At 46.8% G+C, this 18,906-nt stretch overlaps 1 protein-coding gene across 1 annotated transcript in view; it reads left to right on the top strand.

Annotated features, from left to right (window-relative positions):
• The window catches only part of KCP (kielin cysteine rich BMP regulator), a 338,287-nt gene that overhangs the window by 63,047 nt on the left and 256,334 nt on the right, over positions 1 to 18,906 (top strand). The window contains exon 4 of the mRNA XM_075345388.1: positions 16,369 to 16,586. Coding sequence (XP_075201503.1) covers positions 16,369 to 16,586 — 218 coding nt within the window. The remainder of the gene's footprint in view (positions 1 to 16,368; positions 16,587 to 18,906) is intronic.

The raw sequence follows: 18,906 nt of genomic DNA, 5'->3' as shown, positions 1-18,906 counted from the left end.
ACAGTTGCTGCCTTCTGCTCAGGCAATATTCCCCAACTCTGAGGACTGTTTTTTTCCAGCAGGACGATGCGCCATGCCACACAGCTAGGTCAATCAATGTGTGGATGAAGGACCACCACATCAAAACCCTGTCATGGCCAGCCCAATCTCCAGACCTCAATCCCATTGAAAACCTCTGGAATGTAATCAAGAGAAAGATGGATAGTCACAAGCCATCAAATAAAGAAGACCTGCTTAAATATTTGCGCCAGGATTGGAATGTCACCCAAAAGCAGTGTGAAAGACTGGTAGAAAGCATGCCAAGACGCATGAAAGCTAGGATTAAAAATCATGCTTATGCCACAAAATATTGATTTCTTAACTCTTCCTGAGTTAAAACAATATTAGTATTGTTGTTTGTAAATCATTATTACCTTGTTTTCTTTGCATTATTTAATGTGTTTGAAAGCAATGCATTGTTTTGTTATTTTCACCATTTCTCATGTTCAGAAAATAAATACAAAATGTATTGCTTGGAAATTTGCAGACATGTTGTCAGTAGTTTATAGAATTAAAAAAACAATTTACATTTTACTCAAATATACCTATAAAGAGAAAAATCAGAAAAACTGACAATCTTGCAGTGGTGTCTTAATTTTTGCCAGAGCTGTGTGTATATATATATATATATATATATATATATATATATATATATATATATATATATATATATATATATATATATATATACAGTGCCTACAAGTAGTTTTCAACCCCCTGCAGATTTAGCAGGTTTAGACATTCGGAATTAGCTTGGCTTTGTGACATTTGGACTGTAGATCAGCCTGGAAGTGTGAAATGCACTGCAGCAAAAAAGAATGTTATTTCTTTTTTATTTTTTTTTTAAATTGTGATAAGTTTATTCAGAGGGTCATTTATTATTCAACCCCTCAAACCTCAAGAATTCTGTTAAGTTCCCATAAAGTATTAAGAAGTATTTCAGGCACAAATAACAATGAGCTTCACATGTTTGGATTAATTATCTCTTTTTCCAGCCTTTTCTGACTAATTAAGACCCTCCCCAAACTTGTGAACAGCACTCATACTTGGTCAACATGGGAAAGACAAAGGAGCATTCCAAGGCCATCAGAGACAAGATTGTGGAGGGTCACAAGGCTGGCAAGGGGTACAAAACCCTTTCCAAGGAGTTGGGCCTACCTGTCTCCACTGTTGGGAGCATTATCCGGAAGTGGAAGGCTTATGGAACTACTGTTAGCCTTCCACGGCCTGGACAGCCTTTGAAAGTTTCCACCCGTGCCGAGGCCAGGCTTGTCTGAAGAGTCAAGGCTAACCCAAGGACAACAAGGAAGGAGCTCCGGGAAGATCTCATGGCAGTGGGGACATTGGTTTCAGTCAATACCATAAGTAACGTACTCCACCGCAATGGTCTCCGTTCCAGACGAGCCCGTAAGGTACCTTTACTTTCAAAGCGTCATGTCAAGGCTCGTCTACAGTTTGCTCATGATCACTTTGAGGACTCTGAGACAGACTGGTTCAAGGTTCTCTGGTCTGATGAGACCAAGATCGAGATCTTTGGTGCCAACCACACACGTGACGTTTGGAGACTGGATGGCACTGCATACGACCCCAAGAATACCATCCCTACAGTCAAGCATGGTGGTGGCAGCATCATGCTGTGGGGCTGTTTGTCAGCCAAGGGGCCTGGCCATCTGGTCCGCATCCATGGGAAGATGGATAGCACGGCCTACCTGGAGATTTTGGCCAAGAACCTCCGCTCCTCCATCAAGGATCTTAAGATGGGTCATCATTTCATCTTCCAACAAGAAAACGACCCAAAGCACACAGCCAAGAAAACCAAGGCCTGGTTCAAGAGGGAAAAAATCAAGGTGTTGCAGTGGCCTAGTCAGTCTCCTGACCTTAACCCAATTGAAAACTTGTGGAAGGAGCTCAAGATTAAAGTCCACATGAGACACCCAAAGAACTTAGATAACTTGGAGAAGATCTGCATGGAGTAGTGGGCCAAGATAACTCCAGAGACCTGTGCCGGCCTGATCAGATCTTATAAAAGACGATTATTAGCTGTAATTGCAAACAAGGGTTATTCCACAAAATATTAAACCTAGGGGTTGAATAATAATTGACCCACACTTTTATGTTGAAAATTTATTAAAATTTAACTGAGCAACATAACTTGTTGGTTTGTAAGATTTATGCATCTGTTAATAAATCCTGCTCTTGTTTGAAGTTTGCAGGCTCTAACTTATTTGCATCTTATCAAACCTGCTAAATCTGCAGGAGGTTGAAATACTACTTGTAGGCACTGTAAATACACTGTATTTTTCGTTTCCTAACACACACACCAGATTATAAGATGTACCCTAGATGTATAGATAAAAAAGGTTAAAAGAAGGGGTCCGTCTTATACTCCGGCGGTATCTTACCGGAGGGGGTCGGCAGCGGTGGTGAATCAGGGTCACAGGAAGCAGGAGCAGTGCTGGAGTAGGTTGAATAAAGAAATAACATTTGGAACACCATTGTAATGTGGGCGTCACACGAGACGATTTATCGTGCAATCGCACGAGCGATCACACCCGCCCCCGTCGTTTGTGCGTCACGGGCAATTAGTTGCCCGTGGCGCACAAAGTCGTTAAACCCCCGTCATACGCACTTACCTGCTGAGCGACGAACATCCACTTCCTGAAGGGGGTGGGACAATCGGCGTCACAGCGACGTCATACAGCGGCCGGCCAATAGAAGTGGAGGGACGGAGATGAGCGGGACGTAAACATCCCGCCCACCTCCTTCCTTCCGCAATGCTGGCGGGAAGCAGGTAAGCTGTGTTTATCGTTCCCGGGGTGTCACACGGAGCGATGTGTGCTGCCCCGGGTACGATGAACAACCGACGCAGAGAAGAAGAAACGACTTTTTGAAAATGAGCGACGTGTCAATGAGCAACGATAAGGTGAGTATTTTTGCTTGTTCACCGTCGCTCGTAGCTGTCACACACTACGATATATCAAACGATGCTGGATGTGCATCACTTACGACGTGACCCCGCCGACATATCGCACGATATATTGTCTCGTGTGACACCCGCATAAGTCTGAACTGGGTGCAAAAACCTAAAAGAACATCACTATATGGAGAGAAGGTATGCACATCAGTGACTATGCAAGGGGAATACATGTAATAGCAGAAACTGCTGTGTGAATACTGGCCTGAAAAATACAATAGCTACATGCAAAAATGAAAACATGAGAGTGGAATCTGCATTACTTCCATGAAATATGAATAAAGAGAAATTTAGCAATTGAATTGAACAATGCAACAGAGCCCCAAACTGCATGAGAGGACACACATTAGCTAGGGACCCCAAAAATAAGAGAATACCATGAAGAGGTTTTGGGGCTCTGTTGCATTGATCAATTCAATAGCTAAATTTCTCTTTATTCATATTTCATGGCAGTAATGCAGATTCCACTCTCATTTTTTCATTTTTGCATGTAGCTATTGTATTTTTCAGGCCAGTATTCACACAGCAGTTTCTGCTATTACATGTATTCCCCTTGCATAGTCACTGGTGTACATACCTTCTCTCCATATACTGGAGTAGGTTGATGCTGCAGGCGCTGTGGTGGGGACTGTGTGCTGGCGGACGCTGTGCTGGCTACGAGCGCTGTGCTGGTTATGTGCAGCAAGGTGGTGCGGTGGGTGGCACAGATGCTCTGTCGGCAGTGCGGGCTTCAAAGAAATGGCACCCAGAGTCGGCTTGTGCAAAGATTGAGCTCTTGGCTCAGTGGCAAGCCAAGATCTCATCTGCGAACACGCCACCTCCGGGCCCCATTTTCCATAAATCCAATGCTGGTAGAACAATGGACCGGAGGCAGCACGTACGCAGGTGAGATCTTGAGCCGAGTGCTCTATCTGCACATTCACCGACTCCGGACGCTATTATTTGAAGCCCGCACCGCCAACATAGCATCGTTCCCACCACACCACCCTGATCCACACAGCCCCCACCGCAGCCTGCACAGCCCCCACCGCAGCCAGCACAGCCAGCAAAACAAGACTGCCGCGGAAACACCATCACATGTCTCAACGCTGGCAGGAAACTAGCCAGGTCTTTCACCGGGAAGGAACAACCACGGGAAGGGCAGTCTCCAGTCAAGGAAACTGCCTATGCCAAAACATGATATCCATCCACAGACAGCTGTTTCGGGGTATTTGCCCCTCATCAGTGTGGAGTACAGCCAGCACAGTGCTGCGCAGCCAGCACATCGTCCATCCTCCACCTCCCGGTAAGCTACATTCGCATTATAAGACGCACCTCCTCATTTTCCTCTCCAATTTTTGGGAGGAAAAGTGCGTCTTATAATCCAAAAAATACAGTGTGTGTATATAGATGTATATATATACTGTATATATATATATATATATATATATACCTCACATTTTTATAAAATAAAGGTGGCCACACGGAATATTGACACTTTGGGCACAGTTTGGCGATTTTCACTTAGAGATGTACTCAATTCTGTTCTCAGCGATTTGGACATTAATGGCTGCGTGTTAAGTTATTTAGAGGGCACACCAAATTTACACTGCTATACAAGCTGTACACTGACTGCTTTACATTGTATCAAAGTGTCATATCTTCAGTGTTGTCCCATACAAGACATAATCAAATATTTACAAAACTGTGTGTACTTTTGTGAGTGTATGTGTATGTGTGTGTATATATATATATATATATATATATATATATATATATATATATATATATATATATATATATGAATGAGCCGCTGCGTACATTCTGATTTCCTAGCAGACAAAGCTTTACAGCTTGTGTACTGCTTCCCCCTTGCTCAGAGTACTGAGTATTGTCCCGCTGGAGGTATCAGCCCTATTGGTGACTTGAGTGAGGTCACAGGGTGTGTGAGGAGCCTGCTTATTCTTCGTAATGACATGGAACCACCTCCAGGGCTAGAACTTATTATACACGAATACAAAGTTTTCTACATACAGACAGAAACTCTGTGATTTGTCTAAACAGCACACAGTTGTGTGTATGGAAACATTCCCCTCTATGTATAGTAAAAGCGCAATGTTAAATATTATGGATGGATGTATAGTATACATAAAGATATTGTCATATATCGTCGTGACTTGTCTTTTTCTAATAGACGCTATAACACTAACAATTATCTTTTTTTGAAAGTTGCAGCATGTAAACATTAAAGGGGTTTTCACATAAACAACATATATCACCTATTCACTCTTAGACCCCCACCAATTCCTGGAACTGAAGGCCCATAGTACCCTGTGTGAAAGAAGCGCTGGTGAGTACATGCGACCACTGCTCCACTACCTGTGCATAACTCCTATAGGAAGTTAACTAACAGTGAATGTAGCAGAGGTTGCCCATGTTCCTTAACACACAAGGGACTTTGGGAATTTGTTCTCATGATCATCATTGATGGTCTCCAGTTGTCGAACCCTCCCTGTGGTCACACATTTATCAAATACTAGCTGTAGTACCCGGGCGTTGCCCGGGATAGTAACTGTCTCTCTGTCTCTCTCCCAGTCTCAATCTGTGTGTCGCTGTCTGTCTGTCTCTCTGTCTGTCTCTTTACTTGTCTGTCTGTGTTTATGTCTTTGTCTGTCTGTTTCTATCTCGCTGTCTGTATTTGTATCAGTCTATCTGTCTCCATCTCTGTGTCTGTCTCTCTCTATCTCTGTGTCTGTCTCTATGTGTGTGTCTGTCTGTCTCTCTTTCCCCTTCTGTCTCTTTCCAGGTCTGTCTCTTTCCCCGTCTGTCTCTTTCCCCATCTGTCTCTTTCCCCGTCTGTCTCTTTCCCCGTCTCTCTTTCCAGGTCTGTCTCTTTGCTGGGCTGTCTCTTTGCTGGGCTGTCTCTTTGCCGGGCTGTCTCTTTGCCGGACTGTCTCTTTGCCCGTCTGTCTCTTTGCCTGTCTGTCTCTTTGCCCGTCTGTCTCTTTGCCCATCTGTCTCTTTGCCCATCTGTCTCTTTGCCTGTCTGTCTCTTTGCCCGTCTATCTCTTTGCCCATCTATCTCTTTGCCCGTCTTTCTCTTTGCCTGGCTGTCTCTTTCCAGGGCTGTCTCTTTGCCCATCTGTCTCTTTGCCCATCTGTCTCTTTGCCCATCTGTCTCTTTGCCCGGCTGTCTCTTTGCCCGGCTGTCTTTTTTCAGGGCTGTCACTTTCCAGGTCTGTCTCTTTGTCCGTCTGACTCTTTGTCCATCTGTCTCTGTCTCTTTCCAGGTCTGTCTCTGTCTGTCTCTCTGTCTGTCTCTATCTCTCTGTCTCTTTCCCCGTCTGTCTCTGTGTGTTTGTCTGTCTGTCTTTGTCTCTTTCAGTCTCTCTATCCATCTCCCCACCGACATCATATTACTTCACACAGAAGCTTCTTATAAATTTTACGTAGTCAAAATTAAGATTGACTTGAACAGCTTGCTACGTGCTATGATTCCAACACTAGATTTCACTACACCTCAAGGTTCATATGACTGTAAAGGGGGCTTTACATGCTGTGACATCGCTAGCGATGTCACTAGCGTTCGCACCCGACCCCGTCGTTTGTTAGTCACGGGCAAATCGCTCCCCGTGGCGGACAAAATCGCTAGTACCCGTCACACATACTTACCTTCCTAGCGACGTCGCTGTGGGCAGCGAACAGCCTCTTTTCTAAGCGGGGCGGTTTGTGCGTCATCACAGCGACGTCACACGGCAGGCGTCCAATAGAAGCGGAGGGGTGGAGAGCAGCCACATGAAAGTCACGCCCACCTCGTTGCCAGAGGACGCAGGTACGGTGTTGTTCGTCATTCCTGGGGTGTCACACGTAGCGATGTGTGCTGCCTCAGGAACGACGAACAACCTGCGTCCAAAATCCGCAACGATATTTGGGAAATGGACGACGTGTCAACAATCAACAATTTGGTGAGTATTTTGCATCGTTAGCGGTCGCTCATACGTGTCGCACGCAACGACGTCACTAACAAGGCCGGATGTGCGTCACGATTTCCGTGACCCCCAATGACATCTCATTAGCGATGTCGCTGCGTGTAAAGCGGCCTTTAGTTTGGAAACAAAAAACACGATATATTTTACTTCTGACATATGGCCCCAATACCATTGGACTATAAAGTAAATTTTCTCTGTTCAGAATAATGCACATTATTCCAGCATGCAAAGCTACTCATTCTTATCCTGGTCATTGCTTGCTTATACAAGAACAAAGAGCATACTGTATCTTTCTTTACAGACATTAGGCCCGATAAATTGAAATTTTGCTTGCAACGTTGGAGTGCAACGTGAGGCGCTAAAATTTTGAGACTTTTTGCATTCTTGCGACATTTCCACCCAGCTCCGTTAGGGTATGTGCGCACTAGGCGTTTTTGCCGCGTTTTTAGCGGCGTTTTTTACCGCGTTTTTGTGCTGAAAACGCAGTGACATTGCTTCCCCAGCAATGTCAATGGGTTTTCATAAGTGCTGTCCGCACACAGCTTTTTTTTTTAGCTGCGTTTTTGTGGTGACCACAAAAACGCAGCATGTCAATTATTTCTGCGTTTTCCACTGCGTTTTTCACCCATTGAGTTCAATGAGATGTTAAAAACGCAATGAAAAACGCATATAGCCGCGTTTCTATGACTAAAAACGCAGCTATAAACGCAAGGGGTGGGTACTACAGTGACGTGTACAGGAAGAGGATTCCTTCTGTTGGTAAACACAGAAGCATGAATCCTCCCGGTACCGTCACCGCTGCGTCCACCTCCCGTCCTGTGCATGTCAGCTCCGTGCGGCGCCATGTCTGGGCGGGAGGTGGAGGCAGCGGCGAAAACAAAAGTGAACAGTAGAAAAAAAAAAAATGTCATATATACTCACCTGTCTGCAGGGTCCCGGTGCCATGCCCGCTCCCAGCCCCTGTCTCGGTACTGCCGCTCTGGCTGTGTGCAGTCTCCCCGGGGCAGGACCTTGCTTGCAGGACCTGGCGATGGATCACCTGATGCAGTCACCTGACGCATCAGCTGATCGTAGTCTCGCCGGCTTTTTCGCGCCCGGCCGGCTATCAGCTGATCCTGCCGTCAGGGGACTTCATCAGCTGATTACCGGCAGCTCCTGCAGCGATCGGACGGGATCAGACTCCTGACCAATCGATCGCTGCAGGAGCTGCCGGTAATCAGCACAGCACATAAGTGAGTATTATTTTTTTTTTTTTCTACCGATGCTTCAGCTGATTGTATAACCGGCTTTTATACAATCAGCTGAAGTGTGATGGGATTCAGGCACTTGATCCTGACACATCATCTGATCGCTTTGCCTTCCAGCAAACCGATCAGATGATATTGGATCCGGATTGGACGGCGCGGGACCCTGACCTAGGATTACTGCGGAGGAGGGCTCTTTATTTCAATAAAGATGGAGTCACTAATTGTGTTGTGTTTTATTTCTAATAAAAATATTTTTCTGTGTGTTGTTGTTTTTTTTTTTTTTTATCATTACTAGAAATTCATGGTGGCCATGTCTAATATTGGCGTGACACCATGAATTTCGGGCTTAGGGCTAGCTGATAATATACAGCTAGCCCTAACTCCATTATTACCTAGCTAGCCACCCGGCTTCAGGGCAGCTGGAAGAGTTGGATACAGCGCCAGAAGATGGCGCTTCTATGAAAGCGCCATTTTCTGGGGTGGCTGCGGGACTGCAATTTGCAGTGGGGGTGCCCAGAAAGCTTGGGCACCCTGCACTGTGGATTCTAATCCCCAGCTGCCTAGTTGTACCCGGCTGGACTCAAAAATTAGGCGAAGCCCACATCATTTTTTTTTTTTTAATTATTTCATGAAATTCATGAAATAATTAAAAAAAAGGGCTTCTCTATATTTTTGGTTCCCAGCCGGGTACAAATAGGCAGCTGGTGGTTGGGGGCAGCCCGTACCTGCCTGCTGTACCCGGCTAGCATACAAAAACATGGCAAAGCCCATGTCATTTTTTTTTTCTTTTTGGGCAAAAAACTGCATACAGTCCTGGATGGAGGATGCTGAGCCTTGTAGTTCTGCAGCTGCTGTCTACTCTCCTGCATACACTAGTGAATGGAGGATGCTGAGCCTTGTAGTTCTGCAGCTGCTGTCTTAAAGATGTTTTTCCACGAACAAAGTTAATTTTAAAGTTGATTTAATCAATAGATCTTATAATAATAATAATAATAATAATTTATACAATTGGACGTGTTTAAAAAATGTTACTTAGCTGACAAAATCTTATATACAAGTGCATCTCAATAAATTAGAATATAATCAAAAAGTTAATTTATTTCAGAAATTCAGTACAAAAAGGGAAACGCATATATTATATAGACATAACAAGCAGAGTGATCTATTTCAAGTGTTTATTTCTGTTAATGTTGATGATTATGGCTTACAGCCAATGAAAACTCCAAAAGTCATTATCTCAGAAAATTAGAATATTATATAAGACCCACTGAAAAAATTATTTTAAACTCAGAAATGTTGGTGCCTCCTGAAAAGTCTGTACAGTAAATGCACTCAATATTTGGTCGGGGCTCCTTTTTGTATGAATTACTGCATCATTGTGGCGTGGCATGGAGGCGATTAGCCTATGGCACTGCTGAGGTGTTATAGAGGCTCAGGTAGCTTTGATAGTAGTGTAGCGCCCTGAAAAACCAGGTAGTTGAACATATAGGCCCCTGCATAACACCTATTCCACGAAGGGTTAAATCAGCCAACCTGAAACCCCAGTCACCCCCCTCAGGGAAGGACGGACACACCAGTGGGCGGGACCAGGCAGTTAGGAAACTCCCACCTAGGGGTCTGGAGAGCCCGGGGTGGGAAAACAGTCAGATTAGATCAGGTGGAGTTCAAGTTTAGAGGTGAAGTCTGGCAGGTGCCAGGGTCGGAGCCCTTATACCTTGGCTGGGTGGCAGACGGTAGCCAGAGTCTGCAGGAGACAGGAAGTCGGCAGCCGGAGATCAGAGGTGGATCGGGACAGTGTTGGAGCCCGCCGGTACCGACACTAGAGAACCGACCCGGAAACCGTGTACACAGAGGGGGTACTTGGACCCTGAAGCCAGGACCGGCACCGACGGCCTAGCTAAATAACCAATTGAGGGCAGGATTTTAGGTCCTGTCCCAACCTAAGTCCCGAAAAGTAGACAACCACCCACAGAGAGGGATAGGGCCATCGCTAGGGCCCGTAGATCCCAAGGGTCAGCGTCAGACGGCCAACCAAAGGACCGGGAGCAGACTCCCGTGTTCCACACCGGGAAGTCCTACTTACAACACGCTGAGTGCAGAGGAGAGAGACTTTGACTACCAACCAGGGTGTGGGATCAGATACACCCATCTGCGGCAGCCGGCCACCATCTCCTTGGTTTACCACAGGACTTGTGTGCTTTATTCGACCATGAGTAACATCCCCGGCTTGGCCGAGTGCGCCGGCCCCTGCACTCACCATCCTCAGCATGGAGACATTGGGCCCCGGGACATCCATCCCTACCCACGGAGGGGTTAACATCCAGCTGCCAGCACAACGTCCCTGGGAGCCCCTCAATGGCAGCGGTGGCGCTACATCTCACCACACACCGTGGGTGGTGTCACAGACATTTTACAACCAATCCCCCTTTATTTGGAGTGTCCGCGCGACCCCCGGGTCCGGAGGACCCCTCGAGCCGTACCGTAGATCCGGATCCGAGCAGCACCGACTGCTGGCACGGGGGCGGCACAGTAGCCTTTAGCTTGTCTGCATTGTTGGGTCTGGTGTCTCTCATCTTCTTTTTGACAACACCCCATAGATTTTCAAAGGGGGTTTAGGTCAGTTGAGTTTGCTGTTCAATCAAGCACACTGATACTGTGGTTATTAAACCAGGTATTGGTACTTTTGGCAGTGTGGACAGGTGCCAAGTCCTGCTGGAAAATGACATTTCCATCTCCAAAAGGTTTGTCGGCAGAGGGAAGCATGAAGTGCTCTAAAATTTCTTGGTAGACGGCCGCGCTTACTTTGGTCTTGATAAAACACAGTGGACCTACACCAGCAGATGACATGGCTCCCCAAACCATCACTGATTGTGGAAACATCACACTAGACCTCAAGCAGCTTGGATTGTGGCCACTCCACTCTTCCTCCAGACTCTGGGACCTTGATTTCCAAATGAAATGCAAAATGTACTTTCCTCTGAAAACAACACCTTGGACCACTGAGCAACAGTCCAGTTCTTTTTCTCTTTGGCCCAGGTAAGACACTTCTGGCGTTATCTATCAGTCATGAGTGGCTTGGCACAAGGAGTACAACAGTTGTTGCCCATGTCATGGATACGTCTGTGTGTGGTGACTCTTGAAGCACTGACTCCAGCAGCAGTCCACTCCTTGTGAATCTTACCACAAATTTTAGCAGTCTTTCCCATGATTGTGTAGCCTACTGAACCAGACTAAGCGACCATTTTAAAAGCTTAGGAAGGCTTTGCAGGTGTTTTTTGGTAATCATTCTAATTTTCTGAGATAATGACTTTTGGGTTTTCATTGGCTGTAAGCCATAATCATCAACATTAACAGAAATAAACACTTGAAATACAGTGCCTTACGAAAATATTCGGCGCCCTTGAATTTTTCAACCTTTTCCCAGACTTCAAATATAAAGATAAAAATGTTAATGTTATGGTGCAGAATCAACTACAAGTGGGACACAATTGTGAAGATAAACAAAATTTATTGCTAATGTGGTGCCCTGGACAAGCCAGGGGCCACAGAGCACAACATCCAACACCCCACACTCCCAGCAGGCACACCGAAGTCAGACACAAAACCCTTGTTGCCTTCCTCCAGGGGCTGATGTTCACACCAGGGGGTGGGCCAGGCGGTTGGTCCCACCCACCGAGGAGTTCACAGTCCTGGAGGCGGGAAAACCAGGCAGATGAGTTGTTGAGGTGAAAGTGAGCACAAGGAAGTGGTAGTTGAGCAGCCTGAAGTTGGTCCGGGTGTGTGGCCCGGACGGATCAGCAAGGTTGGCAGACGGTGGTGACCGTCGGCAGGAGTGGCTGATTGGAGTCTACCGTAAGGACCGTGGACGGGCGGTGGCCCGGCGGTACCGGACCGGTACGCAAAGAGAAGCCAGCACCATCTGGCAGGGGCTTTTCGGACCCCGGCAAGGCTAGGAGTCGCCGTGAATTTGCCGAATCCGTTAGTGAAGGGGACCTCCTGGGCTTACAAACAGTCAAGTCCCGACAGAAGGCAACAGTCCAACCAACAGAGGGAGACACCGCCACCGCCAAGGCAACCGTTTCTCAGGGCCAGCGCCTGCAGGCAAAGAGGGGCTCCTCCAGCCCATATCCAAGCTGGGGAGCGGGTTACCGGTGGGAACCCATCGGAACTATCAACCGTACTTAGGTGCAGGGAAAGGCAGTCACCATCAACCTGCCGGGAGAAACAGCACTGCAGCCGTCTGTGGGACCCGTCCATCCAGCCAAGTGTTTTACCAAGAACTGTGTCTTCATCATTGGGCTGAGTGAGGACCACCGTGCCGTGCGGCACAGCGCTGCCCCTGCGACCCTGCACCTCGCCAGGCCCCGTAACCCGCCTGCCATCCATCCCTACCCCATCACCGGGCCCCGGGACAACCAACCCCCTACCCACGGAGGGGAGAAGTAACAACCAAGCTGCTCCCTGTCACCGCTTCCGGGATCCCCGTCTAGAGCAGCGGTGGTGTCACCATTATCACCACAACCGTGGGAGGCGTCAAGGACAATAAATACCCACAATCAAATCCCCTTTTTCACTCACGGGCAAGGAAACGCCGCTCGAGTCCCCGGGATCCGGCCCACCGCTCGAGCCACCACCGAGCAGCAGCAGCCGCAGCAGCGGCAGCCGGACCCGAGCAGTGGGAGAGCGCAGCGTCCCCTCCTCCACCCGCGACACTTATTTTAAACTTTTGTAAAAAATAAATAACTGAAAATTGGGGCATGTAATATTATTCAGTGCAGCAAACTCACTCCAGAAGTTTATTGAGGATTTCTGAATGATCCATTGTTGTCCTAAATGACTGATGATGATAAATATAAGCCACCTGTGTGTAATCTAGTCTCCGTATAAATGCACCTGCTCTGTGATAATCTCAGTGTTCTGTTTAAAGCACAGAGAGCATCATGAAGACCAAGGAACACAAGAGGCAGGTCCGTGATACTGTTGTGGAGAAGTTTGAAGCTGGATTTGGTTACAAAAAGATTTCCACAACTTTAAACATCCCAAGAAGCACTGTGCAAGCGATCATATTGAAATGGAAGGGTAGCGCCCAGAGAAAGGGTTACTCGGTCCCGGGCGGTAACAAATGGGAATATCACTCTGGTGGCCGTTGTCCGGTCCCGTGCTCTGGGCCCCTCTTGTTAATGGGGGGTATTTACGGGGGAGATGAGTTTTTGGTTTTTGTCATGTGACGCCACCTGTGGGTTGCGGTTAATCATGGAGCACCACCGCTGCTTAATGTGGGTACTCCCAGATCTGGTGGTAGTGGCAGCTGTGATGGTAGGCCCTCTGCAGGTAGGGCTGTGCCTGGGAGATGTAGTGGGGCAATAATGGAGACCACACCAGGTTGTCTTTAACAGTCTTTACTCACTGTGGATCCAGGGGTTGCTGGTTCAGGTCCCCGGAGGACCCAGGTTACTCTGTCCCTGGTACTCTCTGTAGATTAAGTCCCCGTACCTTGGAGTGTTTGGGTACCCCGACTGTCCCTTTTGGGGTACAGTCTCCTTCTCCGTACGGCGGGCAGTGCGGGCCCTGCGGGGAGGTAAGTGTCTGAACCCCGATCCTAGATTACTGCTTACTGCTGATGCCCCCAGATTATTTGGTTCGGTGAAGTCCGTTAAGGTGTCCTCACCGGGCAGGTATTTGCCAAACAGTCTAAAAATTGCACTTGACCTAGAGCCCTGTGCCCCGTGCGTGCTCCGGTCCCAGCGGTATCTCGGTACCCATCATGGCGACCTCTCTCCTGTGTCCACGGGGTCACCGTTACATGGACCCAGCTCAGGCGCATCCGCACACCTCTCCTGTGTGCTTCTCGACTCTCTCCTTACTACCAACTGACTGACCCCTCCCACCAGGCTGGCTATACCCAGGGACATGTTCCCATGGCGACCATCCCCTTATGTGGTTAATCCTCTATACCCAGTGTGGAGAGGAGAACTAGGATTTAGATTGTGTTTTAATGGAAAAGGCACTGATACTCCAGGTCCCAGGGGGTAGGTACTGCATCCCCGAGAGGATGCAGTTCCATTTAGAGCCCTGAGGGTCTCAGGGGTGCTACAGAAGGAGTATCATACCGCTGAAAATCTACCAAGACCCGGCCGTCCCTCAAAAATGTCATCTCAAACAAGGAGAAGACTGATCAGAGATGCAACCAAGAGGCCCATGATCACTCTGGATGAACTGCAGAGATCTACAGCTGAGGGGGGAGAGTCTGTCCATAGGACAACAATCAGTCATATACTGCAGAAATCTGGCCTTTATGGAAGAGTGACAAAGAGAAAGGCATTTCTCAAAGATATCCATAAAAAGTGTTGTTTAAAGTTTGCCACAAGCCACCTGGGAGACACACCAAACATGTAGAAGAAGGTGTTCTGGTCAGATGAAACCAAAATTGAACTTTTTGGGCACAATGCCAAACGATATGTTTGTTTGGCGTAAAAGCAACACAGCTCATCACCCTGAACACACAATCTCCACTGTCAAACATGATGGTGGCAGCATCATAGTTTGAGCCTGCTTTTCTTCAGCATGGACAGGGAAGATGGTTACAATTGATGGGAAGATGGGTATCTCCAATAAGGGATGTTGTTCACACAAACTCTGGTTTGGAATGAACATACCAGGATGTGATGCAAGAGGGTCATCAGACACTCCCATGGGCTGGACAAAAGAAACAGAGGAGCCGAAAGGTATGACCAGTAGATGGCAGCAGAGACAAGCATGAAAAACATTAAATAACAGTTTTAACTAAGGCTGCTTTCACACCTCCGGTTTCTGCAATGCGGCGCAATCCGGCACTTTGCAGGAAAATCGCAACCGTTTTTTTTTTGCTGCCGGTTGCGTTTTTTCTGCATAGACTTTAATTAGTGCCGCATTGTGCCGCAAGGCCTTGCGTTCCATCCGGTTTTTGCCGCATGCGGCAGATTTAGCCGATGCGGCGGCCGGATGGAACGTTGCCTGGCACGTTTTTCGTGCGGCAAAAAAACCCGCATTGCGCCGCATTCGGCCGATGCGGCGCATTTTTCAATGCATGCCTATGGCGGCCGGATGCGGCGCGATGCGGCAATAACCGCATCCGGCCGCCGCATGCGGTTTTTGCCACTGCGCATGCTCAGTAGCATGCCGCAAGCGGCAAAAACCGGACTGGCCGCAAAGGAAAAACGTATGCAAAGGATGCGGTGTGTTCACCGCATCCGTTGCATAGCTTGCACAGCCGGATTGAGCCGCAGAGCTCAAGCCGGATGTGTGAAAGCAGCCTAAGACAAATAGAAACAGCACACATATCTGATTCTTTTTGTGATGTAAAGCATTTCCCTGTCTGTTTTTTTAAATATTTTACCTCATGGAAAGAACAATTTGCGATCCCGTGCTGTAATGTCTGTATACTTTATTACTTCCTCCCCTTCCCAGGAGATGTGGTATGATCAGACTGTGTTCCGTGCATGGTCAGACATGGTCATTACACAGTACATAGCAGGGGCTCATATGTATAACATTATCTTAGCACAGGAACATTTTTTTAAACCCATCCAATTGTACATACTATTATTATTATATCATCTATTGATTAAAATCAACTTTAAAATGAACGTTGTTCAACACTCCTATAATGAAATGGGGCCCAATAGGACTCCCAATCTAAATTTCCAATAAGTACATATTTTTTGAGTGTGAAAGGAACTGGAGACGTATCAGAGTACTCACAGAAAACCCAGGTAAATATGAAGATACCATACAAACTCTAAGCAGATGTTTTATTTGGTCTGTTTGAAGTCCATAACCTAGCGCGGCGAAGAAACAGTACCAACCACTGAGCCCTTTTGCTGCCACATTGAGTACTAGCTCTACTTTTGTATCATCATACATCATTATTATAGTTGGCCTAATTATCAGTAAATCACACTGAATCATTATAAATGTTTTTGTAGAGATTGTTTCTGTTTTTGAGCATGTACATGTAGATGTCTTTTCCAATTTTGTGTACATTAATACAGTGCCATACTAGTGATAAATTAATGGTAGAATAGGTGAATGACCTTCCTGTATTTTCACTAATATACCTTTTATACTGTACCATAATGTGAACAACCTTCTTTTTCCCCAGATTCTCTCCCTCTACCCTACTCGCTATCTGTGGAGCGGCACATGGATGATGAGGATGTGCAGAGGCAGCCTCGAGCCCCAGACGTGTCTGACACACAACATTATCAGCAGCAGCAGAGCGAAGTTCCCACAACTTTTCTTTCTCAAGAAGAAAGAATGCGAAGGCTGGAGGAAGTGGTTCAGGGTTTGACTAATATGCTTGATATGATGAAAGTTCAGGTTAGTTCATTCACATTGAAACGGGTCATTTTTCTTTAAGATGCCCATACACCATAGATCAAAGTCCACCAAAAACTCAGTTGGCCAAAAGCTCCCCCTATACATGCCTTATTGGTAAAACCACAAATTTTAACTGGTCGTTCAGTTTTCTCTCAGGGAGATAAGTTGCTCTCATAGCTGTCTAGCAGTGCCTTATTACCCTTTTCCGACCGAGAATGTATCCACACTATGATAAGAATGCATATGTCTTGAGAAAGAGCTTTTAGGTTGACAAATATGGCCAGCTCTTGTTTAGATTCAAGGGGATGTCTCATCTTTGGCAGGACCACATTGCTCCACAGGATTCTTGCTTTCTGGTGGATGATGCATTCCTGCTTGAGTAACAATTTGGACCATCAGCATTTCACACCACTGCCCCAAACTATGCTCTCTCCAATGCTGGAATAAGGCTAAGTTCACACTGCGTTTTTTTGACGCTGCGTTTTTTGTGGCAAAAAACGCACAAACACACCCGCGGCAAAAAAATTGGCAAAACGCATGCGTTTTTCCGCGTTTTGGTGCGTTTTTTGCTGCCTTTTTGCTCACTGCGTTTTTATGCGTTTTTTTATCAGTGAACAATGCCATTAAATATTGTTGAAAAAAAAAAAAGTCTGATGTCATTTTCTTCTTCAATATGTTCTTCATTCTCCACTAGTGTATGCAGAAGAGCAGACAGCTGCAGAACTATAAGGCTCAGCATGCTCCATCCAGGACTGTATGCTGGAGGTAGAGGCAGGGGGAGCAGAACTACAAGGCTCAGCATACTCCATCCACTAGTGTATGCAGGAGAGCAGACAGCAGCTACAGAACTACAAGGCTCAGCATACTCCATCCAGGACTGTATGCAGGAGTTTTTTCCCCCCCCCCAAAAAAATTACGTGGGCGTCGCCATATTTTTGTATGCTAGCCAGGTACAGCAGGCAGTACGGGCTGCCCCCAACCCACAGCTGCCTATTTGTACCTGGCTGGGAACAAAAAATATAGGGAAGCCCTTTTTTTTTAATTATTTCATGAATTTCATGAAATACTTAAAAAAAAAAATGACGTGTGCTTCGACCAATTTTTGAGTCCAGCCAGGTACAACTAGGCAGCTGGGGATTGGAATCCGCAGTACAGGGTGTCCAAGCTTTCTGGGCACCCCTGCTGCGAATTGCAGTCCGCAGCCACCCCAGAAAATGGCGCTTTCATAGAAGCGCCATCTTCTGGCGCTGTATCCAACTCTTCCAGCTGCCCTGATGCCGGGTGGCTCACTGGGTAATAATGGGGTTAGGGCTAGATGTATATTATCAGCTGGCCCTAAGCCCGAAATTCATGGTGTCACGCCAATATTAGACATGGCTACCATGAATTTCTAGTAAAGATTAAAAAAAACACAACACACAGAAAAATATTTTTATTAGAAATAAAACACAATACAATTAGTGACTCCATCTTTATTGAAATAAAGAACCCCCCTCCGCAGTAATCCTGGGTCAAGGATCCCATGCCGTCCAATCCAGATCTAATATCAGCTGATCAGTTTGCTGGAAGGCAAAGCGATCAGATGATGTGTCAGGTTCAAGGATGTGAATCACATGACACAGCAGCTGATTGTATACACGCCGTTTATACAATCAGCTGATGCATCGGTGCCAAAAAAAAAACAAAACCAAAAAAACAAACAAAAAAACCCTACATACGTCCGTGCTGACTCCCGTCCGATCGCTGAAGGAGCTGCCGGTAATCAGTGAAGCGGTCTCCTGACGGCATCAGCTGATAGTTTAAGCCGGGCGGTAAAAAGCCGGCGTCACCGCGAGACTTACGATCAGGTGATGCATCAGGTGACCGCATCAGGTGATCCACCACCAGGTCCTGCAGCCATCGGACGTCCCCGGGAATCGGCACACAGCCGTAGCAGGGGTGGCGGTACCGGGAGTGGAGCTGAGAGCAGACATGGCACTGGGAGACTGCTGACAGGTGAGTATGACTTTTTTTCTTCTACTGTTCACTTTTGATTTTGCAGCTACTTCCACCTCCTGTCCGGACATGGCGCCACACGGCAGCAGACATGGCAGGACGGGAGATTGAAGCAGCGGTGGCGGTACCGGGAGGATTCACGCTTTTGTGTTTACTGACAGACAGAATCCTCTTCCTGTACATGTCACTTTATTACCCACAAACGCACTAAAACGCAGCTATATTTGCAATTTGCGTTTTTCATTGCGTTTTTGAACATCTCATTGAACTCAATGGGTGGAAAACGCAGTGAAAAACGCAAAAATAATTGACATGCTGCGTTTTT

The sequence above is a fragment of the Anomaloglossus baeobatrachus genome, chromosome 4 (genome assembly GCF_048569485.1).
Source record: "Anomaloglossus baeobatrachus isolate aAnoBae1 chromosome 4, aAnoBae1.hap1, whole genome shotgun sequence".
NCBI lineage: Eukaryota > Metazoa > Chordata > Amphibia > Anura > Aromobatidae > Anomaloglossus > Anomaloglossus baeobatrachus.
The sequence above is the reverse complement of the archived record's forward strand: the minus strand, read 5'-3'. Positions and strand labels throughout refer to the sequence as shown.